This window comes from Cucurbita pepo, chromosome LG12 (assembly GCF_002806865.2).
Source record: "Cucurbita pepo subsp. pepo cultivar mu-cu-16 chromosome LG12, ASM280686v2, whole genome shotgun sequence".
Taxonomy (NCBI): Eukaryota; Viridiplantae; Streptophyta; class Magnoliopsida; order Cucurbitales; family Cucurbitaceae; genus Cucurbita; species Cucurbita pepo.
In genome coordinates this window covers 5,852,521-5,876,127 of record NC_036649.1, presented here as the reverse complement: position 1 = coordinate 5,876,127, position 23,607 = coordinate 5,852,521, and the positions used below count along the sequence as shown (strand labels likewise).

The 23,607-nt window shown below is 34.9% G+C and overlaps 3 protein-coding genes and 1 long non-coding RNA gene across 6 annotated transcripts; 1 reads left to right on the top strand and 3 right to left on the bottom strand.

Moving 5' to 3' along the window:
• Positions 1–1,590: 1,590 nt before the first annotated feature.
• On the bottom strand, positions 1,591–4,139 carry LOC111807089 (subtilisin-like protease SBT1.4). Its single transcript, XM_023692666.1, has one exon. The coding sequence runs from the start codon at positions 4,097–4,099 to the stop codon at positions 1,784–1,786; it is 2,316 nt and encodes a 771-aa protein (XP_023548434.1). The 5' UTR covers positions 4,100–4,139; the 3' UTR covers positions 1,591–1,783.
• A 1,303-nt stretch (positions 4,140–5,442) lies between these two features.
• On the top strand, positions 5,443–10,874 carry LOC111807264 (aldehyde dehydrogenase family 7 member B4). Of its 3 annotated transcripts, none has more exons than XM_023692907.1 (18): positions 5,443–5,601; positions 5,752–5,824; positions 5,952–6,017; positions 6,145–6,278; positions 6,661–6,747; positions 6,880–7,011; positions 7,227–7,299; positions 7,445–7,467; positions 7,557–7,620; positions 7,950–7,995; positions 8,318–8,498; positions 8,620–8,796; positions 8,882–9,046; positions 9,245–9,385; positions 9,468–9,565; positions 9,711–9,860; positions 10,464–10,535; positions 10,619–10,874. In XM_023692907.1, the coding sequence occupies exons 4-17, from the start codon at positions 6,147–6,149 to the stop codon at positions 10,516–10,518; spliced, it is 1,524 nt and encodes a 507-aa protein (XP_023548675.1). In that variant the 5' UTR covers positions 5,443–5,601; positions 5,752–5,824; positions 5,952–6,017; positions 6,145–6,146; the 3' UTR covers positions 10,519–10,535; positions 10,619–10,874. The 3 variants fall into 3 exon arrangements, with proteins under 3 accessions (XP_023548675.1, XP_023548677.1, XP_023548676.1); XM_023692909.1 differs by having other exon boundaries at positions 10,605–10,874; XM_023692908.1 differs by having other exon boundaries at positions 6,137–6,278.
• A 2,660-nt stretch (positions 10,875–13,534) lies between these two features.
• LOC111807733 lies at positions 13,535–14,902 on the bottom strand. Its single transcript, XR_002816982.1, has 2 exons — positions 14,521–14,902; positions 13,535–14,251 (listed from the first exon to the last, which is right to left on the bottom strand). It is a non-coding gene; the product is annotated as an uncharacterized LOC111807733 (long non-coding RNA).
• Positions 14,903–17,094: 2,192 nt separating this feature from the next.
• LOC111807598 (proteasome subunit alpha type-6) lies at positions 17,095–21,232 on the bottom strand (the record flags this gene model as incomplete). Its single annotated transcript, XM_023693389.1, is given in 9 exon segments — positions 17,095–17,469; positions 17,694–17,753; positions 18,273–18,368; positions 19,075–19,157; positions 19,294–19,352; positions 19,618–19,714; positions 20,097–20,178; positions 20,271–20,365; positions 21,089–21,232. Coding segments are annotated over 9 exon segments (741 nt in total). The 3' UTR covers positions 17,095–17,376.
• Between the last annotated feature and the right edge of the window lie 2,375 nt (positions 21,233–23,607).

Genomic DNA, 23,607 nt, shown 5'->3' with positions numbered 1-23,607 from the left:
TATCAAATTTTTGTTAATTTTGATTTGCATACTTTCAAAACATTTATTTTGATAGTCATATTTATGATTCTATTATTCACATCTATTATATACTTTTTAAATTATAATATATATATATATAGAATTTGAGGGATGAGATTCAATCTTAGGAAGGGCTTTTAAATGTTGAATTATACTCCGATTTATAATATATATATATATATATCATTTCTTAATGAATTAGATTTATTCCAATCTCAAAATAGTGGAATTATTGATTAGAAAAGATGAAATGACGTGACACACAATTCACCTAACTCAATAGTTGACTTGGTTCACTTAAAAGTATAAATGGATTGAGTTTTAAGAAGTTTATGTTATTATTTGATATACTCAAAATAAATCATGACTTGATATTTATTTATACATGTTAGAATTATAAAATTTAACTTTATGATAGAAATTACCTTAATTGATCGGTTTTATCGAGGCCAAGATCTCGTCCTTGTTTGGTCATAAGGATAATAGTTCTTATTAGATTTGTTACGTGAAAGTTAAATTTGGATGTAATATCATTTTTTTTTTTTTTTCCCTCAAACTTGTAGTAGCGAGACTCGATCAATTTCATTTAGTTTTACAAAGTCTTGGTTATTTATTTTTTTATTATACTCACTAAAGTCTTTCCTTTGGCTCTCCCTTTTTAGTTTTGCAAAGTTTGAAAGAATATTTATACCAAATCTCAGCAACAAAGTCAGCTAAATGTTTTCTTTTTGTTTGATTGACTTAGCCTAGGATCGTGGCACCAAGTTAGAAGAGAGAAAGATTTGGTCCACAATCACTAAAAAGAGACATCAAGAACTCATTGAAATAAGAGATTTTGAGACTGTACAAATATAAAATTGAAGGATTAAAGGATAGATAACAAAAATTATTCTAGATAGTTCGAGCATAGGTTGAATATGGTTTCTAGATTTCTATTTGATCGTCAGAGCTATATTCGTTTGCTTTCGTTAAGATTTGGATTTGGATTAAGAAGAAAGGGAAGAAAACGTGTAAAATTTGGATTTGGATTAAGAAGAAATGGAAGAAATCATATAAAATTTAGCACAACTTCTTCAAAAACTAAAATCAAAATTAAAATGAAACATGAACTATAAGAAGGAAGGAGGTTTAAAAGAATTGATAACCAAATCCATTGGTTTTTATGCAACCTTACTTCTTAGGTGTTCTAGATGGCCCAATCCAAATACTTAGAGACTTGAGCATTTAGCTTTAAGCATATCAATTTTAAAAAGAAACTGAAAAATGAAAGCCCTAAAGAGAGTGGGGGGGGGGGGGGGGNATTTCCATCCAAACAGAACTCGGATGAAATTTCATCCCAATGCTTCAGAAGAATTCAAGAAATTAGAGAGGATGAAATTTCAGTCTGGCTCCCCCCTCCTGATTCAACTGTATTTCAACTATCAAGCAGCAAGAATCTATTTTAATGGAGAGATTAACCTCATAAGACTAAGATTCTGCTACAAATTCATTCCAAACATGTCCAAAACAGTTTCTCAGATTGTCTTGAGGAGGAGGAGGAGGAGGAGGATCATCAAATGAAGCCAATAATTTTCAGATTCAGAGATGAAGCTACGCTACCCATTAGGGAAGATTATTATAAAGCTTCATATATTGTTTCATATGGAAGGATTCAGAACAATCCAAATGAACAGTGCAATCTCCTAACATTGTACTGTACAGAAAGAGGAGCATGTTGCACTCTCAAAGATCCTACTCAAAACTCAAAACCAATAATTGATACTTACATCGAAGCTATGGATGCAGTGTTGAATGAGACAGCAATTGGACTCCTAACGATGTGACTTCCATCACTCCATTGAATTGATCCGAAGCTTGCTGAGTTCTTGAATCCACTGATTTTGGTGAATGTAATCTCATAAGACTGTGTTGTCTTCTTTGCGCTGAACTCCAGTTTGTTTGGAAGAACACTGATTTCAATGCCTTGAGGGGCTTCTACTTTCACTTCATAAACAGCATCGGCTTTATCTCCTACATTTGTGACAGTTCTTGTATATTTCACCACCTCTTCGCCGTTGGAAGTGAACACGACCGCGAATGATGGGTAGTTCAGATTGCCGGGATTGCTCAATTTGTGTTCACATAGGTTAGAGTATGAAGAATCCTTCACGAAAACAGCTATTTGTCTAGAATCGTAACCGATTGAGCAGAGAAATGAAACGTAGTCCTGAGGATTGAGATCATAAATCAGGCCTGGATTCAGAGCTTTGTTGGGATCGATATGGCCGCCGCCATGGACGAACGGATTTGAGTCGTTGCTGGTGGAGAGATCTTTGATTGGGCGGCCGGAAGTGTCCAAGGAGTAAGAAGTGGTGATCAGAGCAGATTTGATTGCTGCCGGTGTCCATGTCGGAAAAGCCTTCCGGAGCAATGCAGCGACGCCGCTGACGTGAGGGCAGGACATTGAAGTTCCAGAGATGATATTGAACTCAACTCTTCGAGTATCGATGCTAAGACTAGACGGACTGTTGTAGCCGCTCCAGCCAGCCAAAATGTTAACTCCTGGAGCTATAACGTCCGGTTTCAGAATCTCCGCCGTTCGGTAGTTAGGACCACGGCTGGAGAAGGCGGCGACTCTCGGAGACGGCGGCGAATCGCTAATAACAGTTCCTCGAAACACGATTGTAGCAGATGGATTCGGATCCGAATGGATGTAGTCTCTAAGCTTGTTACCGGCGATTTCTCCAATCATTGTTCCCGGAATAAGATGAGAATCTGCTAAGAGCTCTTCGCCGTTTTCCTCCGTGTTGGCGAGTATCACACCAAGACCGCCGGCGGATTTCACGGCGCTTCCTTTGGCGACTCTGGCGTTCCCTCCTCGATCGCACACGACAATTTTCCCGGCAACTTTTGACGGATCGAGGGATCCAGAATAACAATACCTATTACCGCAATCTCCACCGTAGACCAGCGGAAGCTTGGAATCGCCAAGAGGATCTCCGGAGTAGAGCGACACGCCGCTAAAAACCCTACCGTCTCCAAGAATCACATCGGCGAGAAACTCCCTGTCAATTGTGGATGCACCAACAGTGAGGATCCATGGAGCGATATTCACAGCCGTGTAAGGACCGGGACCGGAGTTTCCGGCGGAGCAAGAGACGACAATGCCGTGCTGCATCGCGCCAAACGCTCCGATTGCGATAGAATCTCTATAGTACGCAGGGGCACGGCCCGATGATCCGACTGAGAGAGAGATGATGTGGACTCCATCGGCAATCGCCTGATCCATAGCGGCGAGGATGTCAGAATCGTAACAACCAAATTCCCAGCAGATCTTGTAGGCAGCGATACGAGCTCTGCTCGCCATGCCTCTGGCTTCTCCACGAGCGTATTGGAAAAAACTAGCATTCTTAACGAACGAACCTGCAGCCGTAGAGGCCGTGTGAGTTCCATGGCCGTCCGAATCCCTAGCAGATTTGAAATCGGACAAACCGTGAAGCGGTCTTCTTATATTAGATTCGTATCCGTGAAAGAACGCTCTCGCACCAATAATCTTCCGATTACAGGTGGTAGCCGAAAATCCCTCCCCAGCCTCGCAGGTTCCTTTCCAACTTGCCGGCACCGGAGACAAACCCTCATCAGAGAAACTCGGCCGCTCCGGCCAAATTCCGGTATCAAGAACGCCAATAATCACATCATCCGCATAATTAGTGTCAGGCCAAAGCCCTAGGTTATCCGCCAGACCTAAAAAATGAGGCGTCCGAGTCGTATGAAGCTGACGCATCCGATCCGGAATAACCGAAACAACACCTGGAACACGACGCAACTCCGCCGCCTGAGCATCCGTGATGCGTGCGGCGAAACCATTAGCGGCACGTTCATAGTTGTAAAGAAGCTTCCTCGGACGAGAAGAAGGAGAGAGTGAATCGAGAATTGACGAGTGCCAGCGATAATGAGAGGAGAACAGAGAAGGCTTCTCCGATCTAGAAACGTGAACGATGAAAGTCTCTTGTTTATCCGACGATCGAGAGAAAATTACAGGGAGAAAACAGAGGAAGAAGAAGAAGAAAACAGAAGAACATCGATGGAAATTCGCCATTGAAGAACCTTGTTCTGTGATTGGAGATGAGAAGTCCGAAGCCCACTGGAGACTTAAATAAATACGATAAACCTATTGCAACTTTATTAGGCCCACTTTATTCCACGTCAGATTATTCTTTTTTTTTTTTTTTAATTACTATTTATAGATTTATTATTAATGTACGCGATTGGGTTACGTATTTCACGAGTCCCATGTGTCATCTTAAAATATTATTTCTATTTTCCAGATTTTAAATTATTACATTATTAGGTCCGTTCAAAACCCCGCCTTTTTCCTTTTATATTTTTTAAAATATATTCATTTTAAATATTTTTTTTAACAAATACTTTATATTAAAATATATATATATATATAAAACATCGTAATAATTTCAATAATATTTCTTAAAAAAATAATATTCTACCTATATAATTTTTATATATATATTTCTTAAATAGACATTTACACGCTAAGGTGAAATTAAAAAATGCATATGGTTGATATAGGTGATAATTATTTAATTTTTAAATTTTTCTTAATTATAATTTTATATCATTTAAAATATTTTTATTTAAATATGGTCTCGACTTATTCATATTCCATTTTAAATAAATAAAAAATTATTATTATATCATCAATAATTAAGGTAAAATCATCGTTAATTACCTACAATAATTAAGGTAAAATTATATTCTTAATTCCAAAATCTGATGTCTAATCAAAGAAAATAAGGCTTTATATAGCCTGATACATTAACTCCAAAATTAAATGGGCTAGTAAATAAAAAATACTCATCACCTCCATATTAAAAATGGCTAGTTAATTGTGGAATATAGTAACCTATGTGGGGTTACCCTATAATCTTAACTCCTATATTTAAAACTAGCTTAAATATGACAACAAATAGTTAAACTATAATTAAATAATGCAAATAATAAAATGTGTTTATTAGTCATCCTTTGACTATTTGATAAATTCAGCGGAGTTCATTAAATGCAACTTAAAGTGCATTTAATTCATCTCTGTCTTGAAACTCAACTTTGCATAACAGATAAGGGAGGTCTCCAATGTCTTCTAGAATTTCCTTTGATGAGCTCATCATAGCTTGAATATAACTGTATAAGGTTTGTTGCAGCTTCTTAGCTCTCGTCCTTGTAATTGGACCTTGAGGTATGAAAATTCCTTGGTCGTGGTGAATAATGATCGTTATATTTTAAAATGTTTTAGTTGACATAAATGTAAATATATGGTTTCATAAAGGTTATGATTAAAAAATAAAAAAGAAATTTCGATAAAATTACGGAGGCAAACACTCAACCTGAGGAAACTACGACATGTCGTTTCAGGCAAACACACAATTCAGTGAGAAAATTCAGCTGAAGAAGACAAGTACAGAACGCATCTCCTATTTATTGAACCATCGAGCTCGTTGAGTAACAACCAATCCATTCCATTGCACATTTGCGAAGCAGATTTGTATCAAATTCATTACGAGTTACAAAATCTTTCAATCAAGAGAGGTAAGTTTCAAGAAATGCGAGCAATTTCCAAATCGAAATCCATCTGTAAACTGTTGATTTCCTGTATAAAATTAGTTTTCTCAGTAATCGATGGACTTTTGCGTGCAAATGATTCCCTAAAGCGAAGTTTAATTTTTCTTCCCTTTTTAGGGTTGTTGTTATGGTTAACGAAAGGAGATCAGATTGAGATGCAGAGAGCCACATCATCGTTGATTTGATAAAGGTTATTAAAGCAATTATAAAAATTGATGAATTGTGTTCATCCCTATCTTAAACGTTTTCGATTCTTTCACGTCTCTGTGATATTTATTGGTTGCATTTGTTCATTTTCTATTGTAATTTCTCGACAGTGACGATCAGACTCGTACCATAGACTGCCAAAACTTCCATTTCTCTCTGGATTTAACTTCTTGCAGGTAATCGATTCCATTCCTTAAGAACATTACGAATCTCCCATTAAGTTTCTTGATTCTCTCTCTCTCTCTCTCTCTCTCTCTGCTGTTCAACTTCTCGTTTGATTAAAGAGAGATTTTAGTTTTGCAGAGATGGGATTGGCCAAGGAGTATGAGTTTTTTAGTGAGATCGGTCTTGGTCCTCGCAATTTGGGGTGTTACGTCAATGGCGCCTGGAAGGGAAATGGCCCTGTAGTTTCCTCTTCGAACCCTGCAAATAATCAGGTTTCTATTGATTAAACCTTCGCAACACCGATCGTATCTCTTGTTCTTCTCTTTCTAAAAAGATTTATAATGTGTAGTTCGTCATAATTTTTGTTTCATTTCTTGCTGAAGAACATTCGATTATGGTTATGTAGATATTTCTGGCTTGATTTTGGTGAAGAATGTCGATTAGTTTATAATCATTTTGGCTGTTGGCTGTCTTTTAATCATGTTTGCTGGGAGGAACATTCCCTGCAAGCACAATCAATTTGTGGATAAAATGAGAAAAAAGAAGTAAAAGTAGTGATGAGGAGCATCTGAACTCTTAAATGGATCTGCTGATTGTTGAATTTACTTACTATTGTTTAATGTTAACAAGACAAATTGTCTCGTTTTTACTTAGATAATTGCTGAAGTAGTGGAGGCTTCCACTCAAGATTATGAGGAGGGCTTGCAGGCATGCAATGAAGCTGCAAAAATATGGATGCAGGTTAGATTGCCTTGACATGAATCCAATCGAACTTTAATTCTCGTTGGCCTGTTGTTTTATATAATGTTGATGGCACATCCTTCTCAAGCTTCAGAATTGGCCTTATCCTGGCTTGCTTTTCATCTGTTACAGGTTCCTGCACCCAAAAGAGGAGATATTGTTAGACAGATAGGGGATGCACTAAGAGCCAAACTCCATCAGCTTGGTCGCCTTGTGTCTCTTGAGATGGGAAAGATACTCCCCGAAGGGATCGGAGAAGTTCAGGTATGTTTCCTTTTCAGTAGCCTGCATACATTATTGGCTGGATGCCACTTTTATGTGCACATGCTGATGGCCGGTGGCCCATAGGCAGGTTGATGGATTATATCATTTATCCGTCTAATGCTTCTTCATCCTTGTGTGTAAATGTGTTAATGTGCCATATCTCACAATATGATGCTGTAGATTCCCCCCTTTTGATAATGGAAGTGTTATTGCAGGAAATTATTGACATGTGTGACTTTTCTGTGGGTCTAAGTCGTCAACTGAACGGATCAGTAATACCATCCGAGCGTAAGCTAAACTTGGATATCACAAATCATTCGGTGTTATCTATTTTCTGAGTTCTTCCTCCTTTAAACTTGAATTGATATTTCATTGGGTTTCTAATGTTTAATATCTGCAAATAGAATTTCTAATCACATTTACTTTTTAACAGGTCCAAATCATGTAATGATGGAGGTGCGTTTGTATGTCTAATTTTTTTCTTCTAAATTCATCTGTAAGGTCTGTCATAATTTTTCCTTTCTGAATGTCAATTCTGTGTACAGATGTGGAACCCGCTTGGAATAGTTGGTGTTATTACAGCTTTCAACTTTCCTTGTGCTGTTCTTGGTAAGTCACGCAACTTAGAAATTGCACGATTATATCTTTATATTGTATCAATATCGAGGATGGATCGTTACAATATTCCATTGCATTCAATTTTGTACTTAGAGGTAGGCACGTGGACACAGTCACCTGTATTAGAAATGTTATATTACTACAAAGAGTGTTTCCTTTTTCTCGAAATTCCTTACAAGAGTGGTTTAATTCCTATTAAATATTTTCTTTGTAATTTGCTTATAGCTTCATAGATAATACCAATTAACTTCAATACAATATGTACTGCAATCTGCTTTGAAGATGACATCTGTAATCTTGTCTTGATTGTTGCCATGCAGGTTGGAATGCTTGCATTGCACTAGTTTGTGGAAACTGTGTAGTTTGGTGAGCTATAAACTTCTTATTCTGTTTTTGTTAGTACATTTTAGAGGGAAGGAGGGAAAATGATCTAAACTGGGGAGGGGAGGAGCAAAGAAGGAAGGAGGGGGCATAGCTCGTCTTAAGCTAAAAAATTGTTCTAAAAATTAGGATTGATTAGTTATCTCTTTAATTTTCCCCTAAAACTTTTTAGAATTGAAAGATTATAATATGGTAAAAGAGTATTTCTAATCATACTCATTTGTTGTATATAGTCATTGAAAATTTGAATCTTTTATACACCATGAAATATACAATATCATGTCTCTGGCTGCATTGTTTATTATAGGAAAGGCGCTCCGACAACGCCCTTAATCACCATTGCCATGACGAAGTTGATAGCTGGGGTTCTAGAGAAGAATAATTTACCTGGTGCAATTTTCACATCCTTTTGCGGTGGTGCTGAAATTGGTCAAGCAATATCAAAAGATAGGCGTATTCCTTTGGTTTCATTTACTGGAAGTTCCAAGGTAAATTTTTTATGTTGTTTTTAGAGACTTCGACTCTTTTTCATGTTGTTTTTAGAGACTGTTTTTTTTGTTTTTATTAGATCCGTGATAACTGATGAACAATAATGTGTGTCGAGTATAGGTCGGTCTAATGGTTCAGCAAACTGTAAATGAGAGATATGGAAAATGCTTGCTTGAATTAAGTGGAAATAATGCAATTGTTGTCATGGATGATGCTGATATCCAACTTGCTGTTCGGTCTGTTCTGTTCGCCGCTGTTGGCACTGCAGGACAACGATGCACTACATGTCGTAGGCTGGTAGTATACTTTTCTATATTTCCCACAAACTTATTTGAAAATGAAGGTATCTAAGCCTGGGAATTTGTATTTTCCTGTCTTGTAGCTGCTCCATGAAAGCATATATCAGAAAGTACTTGAACAATTAGTTGATGTATACAAACAAGTAAAAATTGGAAATCCTCTTGAGAAGGGTATCTTGCTGGGTCCATTGCACACGTCAGAGTCGAGGAAGAATTTTGAGAAGGGAATTGAGAACATCAAGTCTCAGGCACGTTTGATACGAAACTTGCTTGCTTTTAATCTCTATTCAGCTTCTTTTTCGACCTCGTGTGTCCTTGTATGATTTTGGATTCACACTCCGTGGACGGTGCAAAAGCTTAGCATATTGTGTGTGTGATTTTGTGATGCTTTAACCACACGATTTGATGTTATCTTCTAAATTAGTTTGTGTATTTGCCATGTTCAGGGAGGAAAGATTCTGATTGGAGGTTCGGTTATCGAATCAGAGGGCAACTTTGTGCAGCCCACGATCGTCGAAATTTCTTCGAGTGCAGATGTTGTAAAGGAAGAATTATTTGCACCAGTTCTTTATGTCATGAAATTTAAGGTGAATTCTTGACTCCATTCATAAGTTCTAGGAGTTCTTTCGGAGTACAACATCATAATGTGAATATTTTTGTTTTGCCTAGACTTTGAAAGAGGCAATTGAAATTAACAACTCCGTGCCGCAAGGGTTAAGCAGTTCTATCTTCACACGTCGACCCGAGATCATCTTCAAATGGACTGGGTGAGTGTTTTAAGCTTTTTCAAGCTATGCAACACAATTTCTATCAATACCCTTGGCTGTTGTTCAACTGTGATTATCATATTTTCAGTAGTTGTGAGTTCATTTGAATGGTTTATGTCATACACAAGTTTTTAACTCATTGCAGGCCACATGGGAGTGACTGTGGTATTGTAAACGTAAACATACCAACGAATGGAGCCGAAATTGGCGGTGCCTTTGGAGGAGAGAAGGCCACCGGGGGTGGTCGTGAAGCAGGAAGTGACTCGTGGAAGCAGTACATGCGACGCTCGACTTGGTATGCATCATTCCGATTATCAATTCTTCATCGTCTATTCCATCTCTGCTAAAAGAAGACACATGTTGCAAATATGTTTGCAAGAAAAGGGAAAAAGCCACCACTAAGCAATAGAATGAACCCTTAAAAGCCAAAGGATCTGCAACACGACTGCCTTCTCGAGATATATATATATATATATATATATATATATATGAATAACCAGTCACATACCCTATTTGGTAGTGGTAGAGCGGTATGCTTGGACTTTCCCTTTCGGCCTTCCCCTCAAGGTTTTTAAAACACGTCTGCTAGGGAGAGGTTTCCATACCCTTATAAAAGATATTTCGTTTTCTTCCCTAACTGACCGATGTGGGATAAAGAATGTTTCGTTCTCCTCCCCAACTGACCGATGTGGGATCTCACAGAAAGTAAACATTCTTAGTGAGATTGTGAGAGTAAAAAATAGAGATGATGTAAGCGGAATCGCTCTCCAACAACAGTCGATGTCAACCGATATTTAAATCCAAACCCTCTAGCTCTGCTTGAATCTGACATTTGTTGTATTGTTGTATTAGAACCCAATCTTGACCAATTCTGTTCATGTTCATGTCCATTTTGCAGCACCATCAACTATGGGAACGAGTTACCACTAGCACAAGGAATCAATTTTGGATAGGCCTCTGATGTGATCAGGTATTCAAGTTCCTCGATGAATCTTGTTCATCTTTTACTGTTCTTGTTTGTTTGTTCTAAACCCACTAGCCCCCCTTGTTCAGTTTGGTGCTTTTTAGAAGGAAGGGAATTTCTGGCAACTGAGAGAGGAGGGAGGAGGGAAGTTTGAGTTCCTCCATCATCTGCCTCTCTGCATCTAATAAAATAAAGTAATATTCCAGTGGCTGCTCTGCCTTCTTCTTCATCAACTATATATTATATGTATAGTCAAAATACTTGAAGTTGATAAGTAATGCCTCCTCCAATCATATGACATTTTCTTCCACAATATGAATATAATGCTTTTGGTATCTAATTCCCAAAGATAAAGTATGATTTTTGCTCGTTTCAAATTGACATAATAGGAATCGTTATTGAGATTTGATTGTATGAATTATTCGCAATTTAAGAAACGGGGAAAAATAATTTGTATCCCTAAATATTTCGTCGGCGTACCAATTTAAATCTTAAAATTTCTTTTTAAAAGATTTTGGAAGAATAATTTTGTTTCGATGATTTTGAGTTTATTTAAAATAAAATCGAGTCAAATAGTTATAAATCACTACTCGATCTTCGGAAACTCGTAGAAAAATTGATTTTATAGTTTAATTTAGTTGTTACTATTTCCAAAATTGTTATTTAAAATATAAAAGTTTATTTAGTAATATTAATATTATTAATAAATTAGTCACAAAATCAATAATGGGAATTTATAAAAATAAAAAAATAAAAAAATAAAAAGTTGTAAATTTAAAATTTTCACTTTATTTCACAATGTGGGTGTCAATTTTCAATTTATAAAATATATATTTATAGAAAGTGGTGATTTGGAAATTGACTAATATTTAATTCTTTATGAAACAAATTTTGTAGAAAAAAAAAAGATAATAAAATAGAAAGTAAAGGTATGAATGATTAAGTTTCAATAATTCATCCACTAATGCATTGGAATGGTACTTTAAAACTTCACAAAATCAAATAAAACTAATATATTGTTTATCATATTGCTTAATCTTCTTTTTCCAAAAAAATTATATGATTTGTATTGATTAAGAACTTATTTGAATTTGATTGAATTAGTTTATAAATTTAAATTAGATTCCATTGAATTAAATTAACACCAATTTATTTTAATTTTTACAATATAATTATATATACATTAATATATTTTGATTTTATTTATTTTTTATTATTTATTCTCAAAAATAATTTTAACTATTTAAAATTAATTTTTCAAAATATATATTGAAATTGTATGGTAAATTTTAATTAAATGTTTGAAAGTAAATAAATAAACGTTTTATAAACTAACATTTTACTCTTATTTAAAAACAAAATTTTGAAGATACAAACAACACAAACTAATCCAACTCAATTTTAAAAAGTTTATAGTTTGAGTTAAATAAATTTATAATATGAACAATTGAGTTTGGTCTACAAAATATTTCAACACAGTATTTAGGACCCAAAAATATCCCGAAAGAAGACAAAAGGAAATTACACGTTTTTATTACATAGAAAAAAAAATTAACGTTTATTAATGATTAGTAAAGACAAATATATAGGAGTAGTTGGATGATGTTATTGGAAATATTTGGAAGATTGTATGAAATAGGATGTGAAATTTGATGGATGGATTGAGATGCTTTCGCAATTGATTTTATTATAATTTTATTTTAGACTTTTTAGTCTTCAAATTTTTAAATCTTTTATTCCACTTCTAAACTTAGAATAAATTATATAAATTATAGTAGAAGTAATAAAAAAATAATTAACCAAAATTTGAGAAAAAATTTCGTCGTGAGATTCTAGAAGAGTTGGAGAGGAGACGAAACATTTTTTTTTTTTACAAGTGAAAGCTTAAACAGTACAATATGTGCTAACGATTGGTTTAGGCAGAGTCATACACCAAGTGGTGTACCAATGAGATCCCACATCAGTCGGACCCTGGGCTCACAAGGGAGATGAATTGTGAGATCTCATATCGCTCGCCTTCATTTCTTGTAAGGGCGTGAAAACCTCTCCTCTAAAAGATGCGTTTTAAAATCGTGAGCCTAACGACTATATGTAACAGGGCAAAGCGGATAATACTTGATAGCGATGGGCTTGGACTGTTACAAATGGTATTAAAACCATACCCTTAACTTAGCCATGTCAATAAAATTCTTAAATGTCGAGTCTCGAAGGTGCAGTCAAAAGTGATTCAAGTTGCCTCAATGGAGACTCTATGGTGTACTTGTTTGATTAAAGGATTTTTTAGAATCGTTGGGAGAGGAATTGCACATAAGATGATAATTGGTTTATAAGGAATATATCTACATTGTAATCCGACATTTAAGGAAAATCAAATGGCTTGGACAATATCATATCATTGTGAATGTTTCTAATTTTTAACATGATATTAGAGCCAGACATCGAACGGTGTGCTGCGAGGACGTTGAACGCCAAGGGGTGGATTGTGAGGTCCCACATCTTGAACCCCAAGGGGTTGATTGTAAGATCCCACATCTTGAACCTCAAGGGGTGGATTGTAAGATCCCACATCGAGCATACCATTGTAGAAGTCTTTGATTCTTAACATGGTATTAAAGCTACACACCGAGCGGTTTGCCAGCAACGACGTCAAGAGGTCGATTGTGAGATCCCTTCGAGCCAGACACCGAGCAGCTCCATGTGCCAGCGAAGATGCTGGAACACATAGCGCCGTGACTGGATTTTTATTTAGGGTATCTCTCCAAAAGAATTTTAGAAATTGTTTGATTTTTATTACTGAAATTCATAAAATGTAATTAATTTAATGATTTTTCCAAGCTTCAAGTACATGAACAATATGCTCTCAAAATAAATTCAACCAATTCAATAATTTAAGCAAATAATAATAATAAGAATAATAATAATAATAATAATGTTATATTTATATAAAGAAAAAAACATTTGATATTGAGTAATGAAAAAAAAAAACAAAAAAAAAAACAAGTAGATTACTGCACAGAAATTCAACTTTTATTAATATTCAAGCTAAATTACACGAGGAAAATGGTTAGAATTTTGCCAATTATGACAAAAACAAAAAAACCAGGCATCACGAAGCGTATTGTATAATTCAGCCTATGATAAGGTCTATTTTTATGGAATATAAAGTATTATTGGATCCCAATATGTTCAGTTTTGATTGAGTTTTGTTGGTCCATGGAATCCTGTACCTTTGATGATTCACGAACCAGAGAGGGAAGATAGGCAGCTTCCCGTGCGAGCGAGTGGCGGCGGGCGAGAGGCTTTCTTCATCGGACTTGTTGGCATCGACCTCACGGCCCTTGAGGGAGAATCTAAACTGCGCTTCAAAATCTGTCGCATCGCTGATATCAAATGCACCGTAGGATTTGGAGGTGGTTTCAACGCTGTGAATTTTTTGCAGAGGTTCATGTGTATTTCCATGGCTTCCTCCGCCGTGATTAGGCTTCGAGAACGGAGGATTTCGTAGTTGATTGCCTCGGAACAGAGGCCGCAGATCCAATGTTCATTGTAACGTTCACGAACACGTTGTATGTACGCTGGTGTGCATTCCTCTATGAGTCCGCAGCAATAGCATTTAACGAACTCCACCTCCATATGAGCGATTAGCTTCGTCGATGCTGCTTGAGGTTCTAGGATTGTATCGCTAAGAACGGTGGCAGACATGGCGATTCTGCAGACAGAAACTGAAATTATGATATCAAAACCGCGTTCCACAAACCAAACGACCGTATTACATATCTATAACATCGAGAAAACCCTAGAAATTTCGATATTCCAATTTAGGAATCGATGAGAAGGATTGCAGAAATCACGACTTTGCGGAACTATATGTTCAAAACAGAGTTCCATATTACGAAACGATTGCAATATTGTCTATAAACAACGAAGAACCCTAGAAATTTCGAAATTCCTAATTCGAATACGAAAAGAGAAAACCGAGAAGAAATCTTACCAACAAAGCAGATAAAACAGATATTAAATAATTTCCTTCTCCCTCCGCCTAATTTCGCGGTTTCTTGTATTGCTATCTCTCCTTCTCACCGATTCCTTCATCTTCATCGGATGACGAAATTTCACAGATGAAAACCATTTCAAATTCAAAATTCAACCAATACAAAGACAACCAGTTTCGATCAGAATCCTTCGCCAAGAAAATCAAACGCTCTCGCTTGTATTACGATCAGAATCTTGGAAGAGAGGCAGATTTTTCGCGATGTTCCCGGCAGATGTCGAACTGAAAATCGGGGAAAATAATCGCAGGCAAAGAGACGAAGGAGAAAGGGCGCGTTTGGAGTTATGGAGAAGAGATGGACATGAAGATGAGACTTGAAGATGAAGGCTTATAAAGGATCTAATGCGGTTCGGCCACGTCATCCAAATTCGCTGTCGGTAATTCTGAGCCGTTGAAAATTGGGACTGCCAGCTAGGCAGCTATTCCAGTTCAGACTAATGTTAGCAAATATGTGCTGTTTTGGTTTTGGAAAGGCTTTCTTCTATAATTAACCAACCAATGCTATTCGACCACGTGTACTCCTAAACACGTCCCGTGCGGCTACGTGTGAAAATTTTCTCCATGTAATTTGTTGATTCTAATTTCACTCCAATTACATTTACATATTAATTCACACAAATTATAAATAAAATAAAATAAAATAAAATAAAATAAAAGGTCTTTTAATCAATTGTAATTTGTTTACAAAGAATTAGTTATTTAATTATTTTTTTAGTTTAACGGAAAATAACGACAATAAAAATTTTTATTTTATTTATTGATTTATGTTTAAATTTACCAAATCCACCCTTGATTATTTCATTTCAATTTGCCCCTAACATGTAAATTTTATTTGTTATAACAGTGTACCAACTCAAATCCACCCTAATTGATATTGTCCATTTTAGCCTGTATCTTCCTAATATATGCGTTTTAAGATCGTGAGACTAACGGTGATAGCTAAAGCGAATAAATCAGAGCCAGACATCGAGGGGTATGCCAACGAGGACGCTGAGCCCCCAAAGGAAGTGGATTGTGAGATCTCACTGGTTGGAGAGTGAAACGAAATATTCCTTATAAAGGTATAGAAACTTTTTTAGAATTGTGAAATATTCCTTATAAAGGTATATAAACTTTTTTCGAATTGTGAAGCTAACAGCGATATGTAACAGACTAAAACAGACAATAACGGTTAATTTGGGGTCTTACAAATGAAAAAAATTCTTGTAACAAATTAATTTTAAATGTTATTTCATTCTTTTGGTTTATTTTGATCAATATACTTTCAATTTTTGTTCATTTTGATCCTATACATTTTCAGTCCCTTCATTTTTTATTTTTCATTTGCTCTTTCTTTTCATCAAAATGTTTAATAGCTATAAGTTTGTATGGAGCGGTTTCAATTGTGTATAAAATTTGTGTTATAATAATTTTACACACAAGAATCAAAACGACCATTTTAAAATAAATTATGAGATCTCACATCAATTAGAATGAGAAATAATGGGAAAAACAAAACATTATTTATAAGGGTGTGGAAACTTTTTATAATAAATACATTTTAAAACCTCGAGAAGATGTCCAAAATGAAAAACTCAAAGAGTCGGGAACTTGGACGGTTAGATAAACAACACAATTCAACCTATGAATAGGCCCTCACTAAGAGAACTTGAATTTCTTTATTACGTGCGCCACATCACGGTTTATTAAATAAAACTAATATACAATTAACATTTATTATTAGAAAATAAAAACATATTTATTTAATAACGTGTCAATTTGGAATCCATTAATTGAGCAACAAATCAATTTAAAACATAACAAGAAGACCCTCGGGTAGTTACTATTATAATAAATCCCAAAACCGAAATGCGTGCCATAAAAAAACAATTTTTCTTTTTGAAGTAAACAAAAACTAAAGTCAACGGAATGTATGAATAATGATGTCATATATATTCATTAATAATATTATAAATTAATAAATGATATTTTAAAAAAAATAGGGTTATATTTGTAGAAAGAAGAGGAGAGCATATACCTGGGCGATTATTCTGAATAAAAAAAAGATCCAATTTTATGGGCATAGTCGGCCACCTCCACCTGGTCTCTGTGTCCACTAATATCTTTTAATAAATAATAATAATAATAATAATAAGATAAATTGGTGGAACAGGGGGACTGCCAATAACAAGAGCTGAAATTATTGCTTCAAGTTGTCCCCATACAATGCAGATAACGACGACTATAATTTAAATTTATCAATGAATGCTCCACGTAAACTCAAGTATCTATTCAAACCCCCGCCAATTCTAGAATTACACCACTATTCGATCCACTACTAGTAGATATTGTCCTCTTTGGACTTTCTCTTTCAGACTAAAACTCGTATGCTAGGGGAAGGGGGAAGGTTTCCATACCCTCATAAATGGTGTTTTGTTGTCCTCCCCAATCAATGTGGGACATCACACAAACTACCATGTAATACCGTAAGCTTTACGAGGTTTTATCTCTAGCATCACAAGAAATAGAGAAAGAGGGTTCATAATCTACTTACCATCATGTTATATAGCCACAGGAATTGGGAGTTAAATAATGTAACATGATGAGTTTCTCTGAGATACAAATTCTAAAGATGACTGTTTTTGATGTAGTGTTTTAAGTAAAATGGGAATGTCACCGTCTACAGCAATTCAGAAGCAAGTACAACTACTACCTCAAGGACTTGCATATATAAAGCACGCAACTCGGCGATAACCGACATCTGAAACGAAGTCGTTAGACGTTCTCAATATGCTTCTCCAGAGAGGTTTGCGTCAATCAATCTCGCTCGCTGATGGCAGTCAAATGCTCATCGACTTCTTCAGTACTTAGTACTCTGAAGATGGGATTCTCCACCCGAACCACTCCCACCTGTAAACGTTGTAAATACATTCGTGTTATGTTCATAATTATGGTGCAGTTTACTTAAGTAACATATATACAGTGGAATACAGTGACCCTTTGCAGACAATAACATAACTAATGGTCAACAACATAGTGGAAGCTAGCGCGTCAAATCAGAATTTGGATTAAACATTCTATTTGATAGAATCTCAAGCATAATTGTTGAAGAAGAAACGATGAAATTTAAGTACCTCGATCTCATTGGCCTTGAAATCTTCTTGCAGCACTGATTGAAGTGCAGAAATTGCAGTCTAGAAACAAGATTATCACATAAAAAGATAGTCAAAATCATATCAGATTTGCATTTCTATGTTGCCACCAGTATCAAAACCGTGTTTTGGAATATGAAATGAAAATAACGAGGAATATTAGGTCCAAAGTAATTTCAGAGAATATTTTGAATTAAGTCCTCAGTTCTCTTTCTAAGCAAAACAGTTGGGGAAAAATATGGGTTATTCTTGTTGGATGATGAAAGTCCCACAACGGCTAATTTAGGGAATGGTCATGGGTTTATAAACAAAGAATACTCTCTCCATTGGTATGAGGCCTTTTGGGGAAGCCCAAAGCAAAACCATAAGAGCTTATGCTCAAAGTGGACAATATCATACCATTGTGCAGAGTCGTGTTCGTCTAACAATTATGAATAACTAAAACATGAAGAGTAAAAATTTCTTTCGGGAAGTATGCATATAGATATATTGATGCCTCCCAACTATTAAAACAATGTGACTGGTACAAGGTCTAAACATTTGAAATTAAATGAGATCTACCTGCACTGTCTCCTCATAAGTAAAAGCAGGATCATTCTTCATTTTCTTTTCCAAGAAATTAATAGCCTCCTGCTCCTTAAGTCCAGCACTAGTGGCCTAAATCACATAGTTGTGAATTCTTATTCGCATGGTTAACCAAATATTAATGTCAAGTTTAAAAGGTAAAAGAAACTACAGCAAGGGAGCACATAACAAACAAGTATAGTTGGTAATATAAAAGGAAATGAGAAATTAAAACAATCCTTTGTTCAGATCTTAAGAAAGAATTAGTCATTTTTCAAAAGTCAACCCATGCCTTCATCCACTATCAAATCGGGTAGATTGTGTAGCAGCTCAAGTGCAGTGCACTCTAAATAGCAAAGGTTCTCTACGCATCACTATAATGATGATGATCAACAAATTTTACATTTGAAAGCAAATTACTATAATTTAAATAAATTTTTTATAAAAAAATACATATCCATACTACTTTTGTATAAATAAATACAATTTCAAACTACAAGCAAGACAATATAATAACTAGTTGTTTCCTTATATTCCACAACCCACCCTCTGGTAGCTTAAGAAATCACACCAATCAAATTGTATGTATTTAAATATGAGCTAAGTCTATAAAGCTATAATTCTAAGACTTCTTCTTTTTTTTTTTTTTAGCAACATCATCCGGAAAGGAATTTGAATGGAAATCTTTGCCAATGTGGCATCCACCTCAAGGAAAATATAAAATTTAGAACATAGGTACATGCTGCAAATTGGCATTAAATTCCTGTCCCAATAATTTTTCTTCAAGAAGGTTACTTACCTTGTGACCAAAAAAATGACCGGCAGGATCACATTTATAGAGGCGAGGTCCAAACTCATCATCAATCCCCAAAACCATTGCCACTAAAGAAAATTCAGAAGGGAGAGAAAAGAATTTAAAGGATGGATAATGACCAGTTCAAAAGCTGATGACAAATAGTATAATAGGTTAAAGCAAGCACTATGTGGATCTAAAATACGAAATAAACCAGAAACCAACCAACTCCAAGTGGTCTCATATAAGCATGCTGGGTATAGACTTGTGATTTATCAGCAATCCTGCAAAACAGTTAATTCCGATATCATTAGTCTAGTGCCTGCTGTGATATACCAAAACTCAATGATTGATGTCCATGTATCTAACTTGGAAAGTAACATCAACAAAAGTGTCTGTGCTTAAAAGCCTTGTCTAAACTCAAAAGAAATACCGTAACATAGTTAAATATTGCCATAGAACTGAAGACAAACAAATCACCGGCACTTCCTATGCAATTGATAACTCAAAAGGCAAGGAAAATATTGTAGACAGAAATAAGCAGAATACCATTTAGCCAATACATCCACAGGCATCTCATAGCCATATCGGAATCGAAACTCTGCTGCTTCATTCCTTGCTTGTTGAACCAGTGATCTGGCATCAGCTGAGTGGTATAGAAAAATTGGATAAGGAATTCTATCGTCCAAATTTGAGCAAAGTAGATTTTTACAATGAAGCAACTGCATGTGGTACTTTGAACTAAAAACAGTACAATGTAGTGTAGAAAAAAATTATCGCTGTGATAGACATCATTAGCACTAGCCTGAGTAAACACACGAGTATCATACACCTAAAAAGACTAATATGGGAATGTAGTCGAGGAATTCCTCTTGAACCAACTTATCATAAGCTGCCATCTCACAATGTGTACACTTTCATCATCGCCATCAGTTGATTCTGAGGTTGATACAAGCATAAGACAAGAAATCTGTCTTGAATCATGATTCTTTATTGAACAATAAGTGGCAAAAAGACATAAAAGAAACCTGTAATGCCAGTTGCGAGCAAGCCCAGATACTTAGTGATGGAGAAAAGGTGAGTGACACTTGTCTGATCCAAAAGTTTATCCTGCAAAAACAATGGGCATTATTATAAGTGAATCGAAATATTCAGCTCAGGAGAGTCCGAGGAAATGGCATGGCCAAGCCAATAATACTCACCGGGACCTTCTTCTGAGTCACAACACAAACCGAATCCTTTCCTTTGACACCAATCGAGGTAATTCCAGCAGATTTCACAGCCTTGAACGCATACTCTAGTTGATGATTTCAAAATGAACAATTCATGAAGATATAACATTGCTGACAAGCTAAAACTCAAAACCAAATGGAAAAATGTTTGATAAGCATAACTTCGTTCAAAATGTAGGCGTCTGGGATATTACAACAGTTTACTGATTGGAAACAATTCCTTGTGCTATCTTTTCTAATACAAGGAGTCACTAAAACCAAAGCCAGCATCCTAGACGTGTTAAATGTTAATCCTCGCGATTCCAGCCTAAGGTTTCCAAATATTCAATAAATACACCGCACTCAAGAAAAGGCTAACACTCGCACAGATCAAAGGCAATACACTAAATTACCTATAAGAGAGAAGAAGAAAAAAACCCTCGTTACCCCGCAGCAAATATGACTATAGATTCCGCGTTTCCCCTAAATTCCGTCCGATGGATACTAAACACATTCACTCGACAGTAATCCCAAGTGAAATGAACACTCGAAACATTTAATTAAAGCAGAGCCCCTACCGTTACCACACCACACTCATCCATACTTCCAGCAAAAACACCTTCACACTTCACAAGGGAGATATTTCTTTCTTTTAACGAGAGTTTTCACCATTCAAACTAATACGGTCAAGCTAAATCACTTCAGAAACAATGATTCTTGAACATTAATTGAAAAGGTCAAGCCCTAGCATATAGTTCAACTAGTTCGATCGAAACAAAAACGAGATCGAAGAGGAATTGCATACATACCGACTTGAAATAGGCGGCCCTCGGGTGAGAATATAGTAATGTGACGATCGTATCCTCCTCCACTTCCACGGCTCATGGCTTCTGATTCAGATGAATTAGGGCTTCAACGGGTTCAGGATCTGTGGGGGAAATGGATATTGAGAGCTCGGAGAATATAGCAGGGGAGCCGCGAAAAAACTTTCTCGCCAAGAAAACCCCTCAGGCAAGCAGCACCCGGCAAAAGTGACTTCGAAACTAGCTTTTATTTTACATTTTACGCTATTTTGTTATTATTAAATTTACAAGGACTCAATAGTAAAATCCCCGCAATTTGCCTCCCGTCGCCTTCCGCTATTTGAATATGGGCCTGGTTCAGGTTCTTCGGCCCATAATAGCTGGCCCAATTATTTCTTGGCCCATAAAACATGGCCCAATTAGAATAATAATTTCGGGTATAAAATAAAAGCATCAATTTCTATGGATAAGACGTGGTTTCAAGTATCATGCTTTAGCCTAATTTTTAATCATATTATAATTTTTTTTCAAGTCCACACCTTTTAAAGATTAAATCATATTTTTAATCATAAAAATTCGTGTTATTTGTCCATTCGTGATAGGTTTATAGTAATCAAATTAATATTATTAATTTAATATTCCTGCTTTTTTTTAATCTAACAACCACAAATGTCAGTTCATCTAAATTAAACTATCAAAATCGAGTTTAATAGTTGTTAATTTGGCTTAGATTTCTTTTAAAATAAAGGTTAATATCAAACTATGCATGTTCGTTTAATGTATATAAATACGTGTTTTAAACCAATAGATTGACCTAAATATATAGTTTTTATTAAATTGATTTGGTTGGGACAAATGTACAATGGGGAATCTCCCAGAACGTGGCTGGTTTGGTGATTGGGAACAATTTAATCATCAACGACTTTGATATTTAAAAGTGTTCATATGATCCGAGAATCAAACCAACTTGAACTATCCAACCTAAACCATAAGCCTTGAGTTGGGTTAGATTTTTTTTTGGGTTTGGTTCGAGTTGAATGTTTGAAAAATAAAAAATTTAGATTGGCTCACATGTTAATAAGGTTGAGTCGAACAACCCAACCAACGTAAAGTTACAACCCTACCCTACTTTTAAGATTATTATTAAAATTAAGAATATTTGGTGTTTATAATGAGTTATTTATGTTCTGTTTAATATTTAGATAAACACTACTTTTTAAAAATAATTAAAAAATACAACCCAACAACGTAAATCAACCCAACCAAAAAAAGAGAGTGTTGTGTTGGGTTGGGTTGGGTTGGGTTGGGTTGGGTAATCTATTCAAGTTGTTCGAGTCACTAACACAATCAACCTCAAATTTTTGGTCCAAAAGATTTATCAAACTCAATCTATATACACATTTGATATTTTTAGATAACAACCGAACTATCAGGTTGTTAGCTCTACATTCAAAACTTCATAATTTTCCAATCTGAATTACACTCGTTATTCTTAATTTAAAAAAAAATTATAAATCTTCTTGAAAAAAAACGTTGTCGAGCGAACATAATTTTGAATGGGGCCATTCAAATAAATACAACATGGTCAAGAAAAACCTAGAACATAAAAAAAAATAATAATAATAATAAATAATAATAATAATTTAGATTCATTGAAACAAAACAATAAAATAAAATAAAATAAAATTATAAGACGGTGTTGTTCANACTTCATAATTTTCCAATCTGAATTACACTCGTTATTCTTAATTTAAAAAAAAATTATAAATCTTCTTGAAAAAAAACGTTGTCGAGCGAACATAATTTTGAATGGGGCCATTCAAATAAATACAACATGGTCAAGAAAAACCTAGAACATAAAAAAAAATAATAATAATAATAAATAATAATAATAATTTAGATTCATTGAAACAAAACAATAAAATAATTGATAGGCATGGGACAAATAGAGACCTATCCTTGAAGGTGGAAAGAGTATAAATTTGGGGTTATTTGTTACCCAATGTCATATCATAAATCAAATAATTTTTTTTTTTTTTTTTTTTGTGCAAAAAAGGAAAAAAATAAATAATAAATTACTATTATTATTATTATTTTATTTTTATTTGAATTCCGAGGTCAAAATTGGTTGGGCTCTCTGCTTTAAATATGGTGACAAAATCAAAAGCTTTTTTGTTGCCAAACTATAAAATCCTTGTTGTAATTGAGATTGAAAATGACTATCTAAAGAGCAAATAACGGGACAATTATTAATTTTTTAATGGCTTTTAAGATGAAAATTAAACTAAATTAATATATATATATATATATTTTTTTGTCTTATATATCCATTTTAAAATTTTCAAAATTATACCAAATCTCGACTTTGTTTCTTTTAACTTTATCACTTTGTCAATTTTGATTCTCGTGTCATGACGGGATAATTCAATAAATTTAAATTATTTTATCGGATATTTTTAACGTTGGGATTTAGTTAAATTTTTAAAAAATCAGGTCAATTTAAATATTAACATTTTCCGACTTTA

Coding starts and splice junctions, on each gene's coding strand:
- LOC111807089 (XM_023692666.1), bottom strand. CDS start 4,099: ATGGCGAATTTCCATCGATGTTCTTCTGTTTTCTTCTTCTTCTTCCTC.
- LOC111807264 (XM_023692907.1), top strand. CDS start 6,147: ATGGGATTGGCCAAGGAGTATGAGTTTTTTAGTGAGATCGGTCTTGGT. Junction 6,279..6,660: donor CGAACCCTGCAAATAATCAG/GTTTCTATTGAT, acceptor GTTTTTACTTAG/ATAATTGCTGAAGTAGTGGA. Junction 7,300..7,444: donor ATCAGTAATACCATCCGAGC/GTAAGCTAAACT, acceptor ACTTTTTAACAG/GTCCAAATCATGTAATGATG.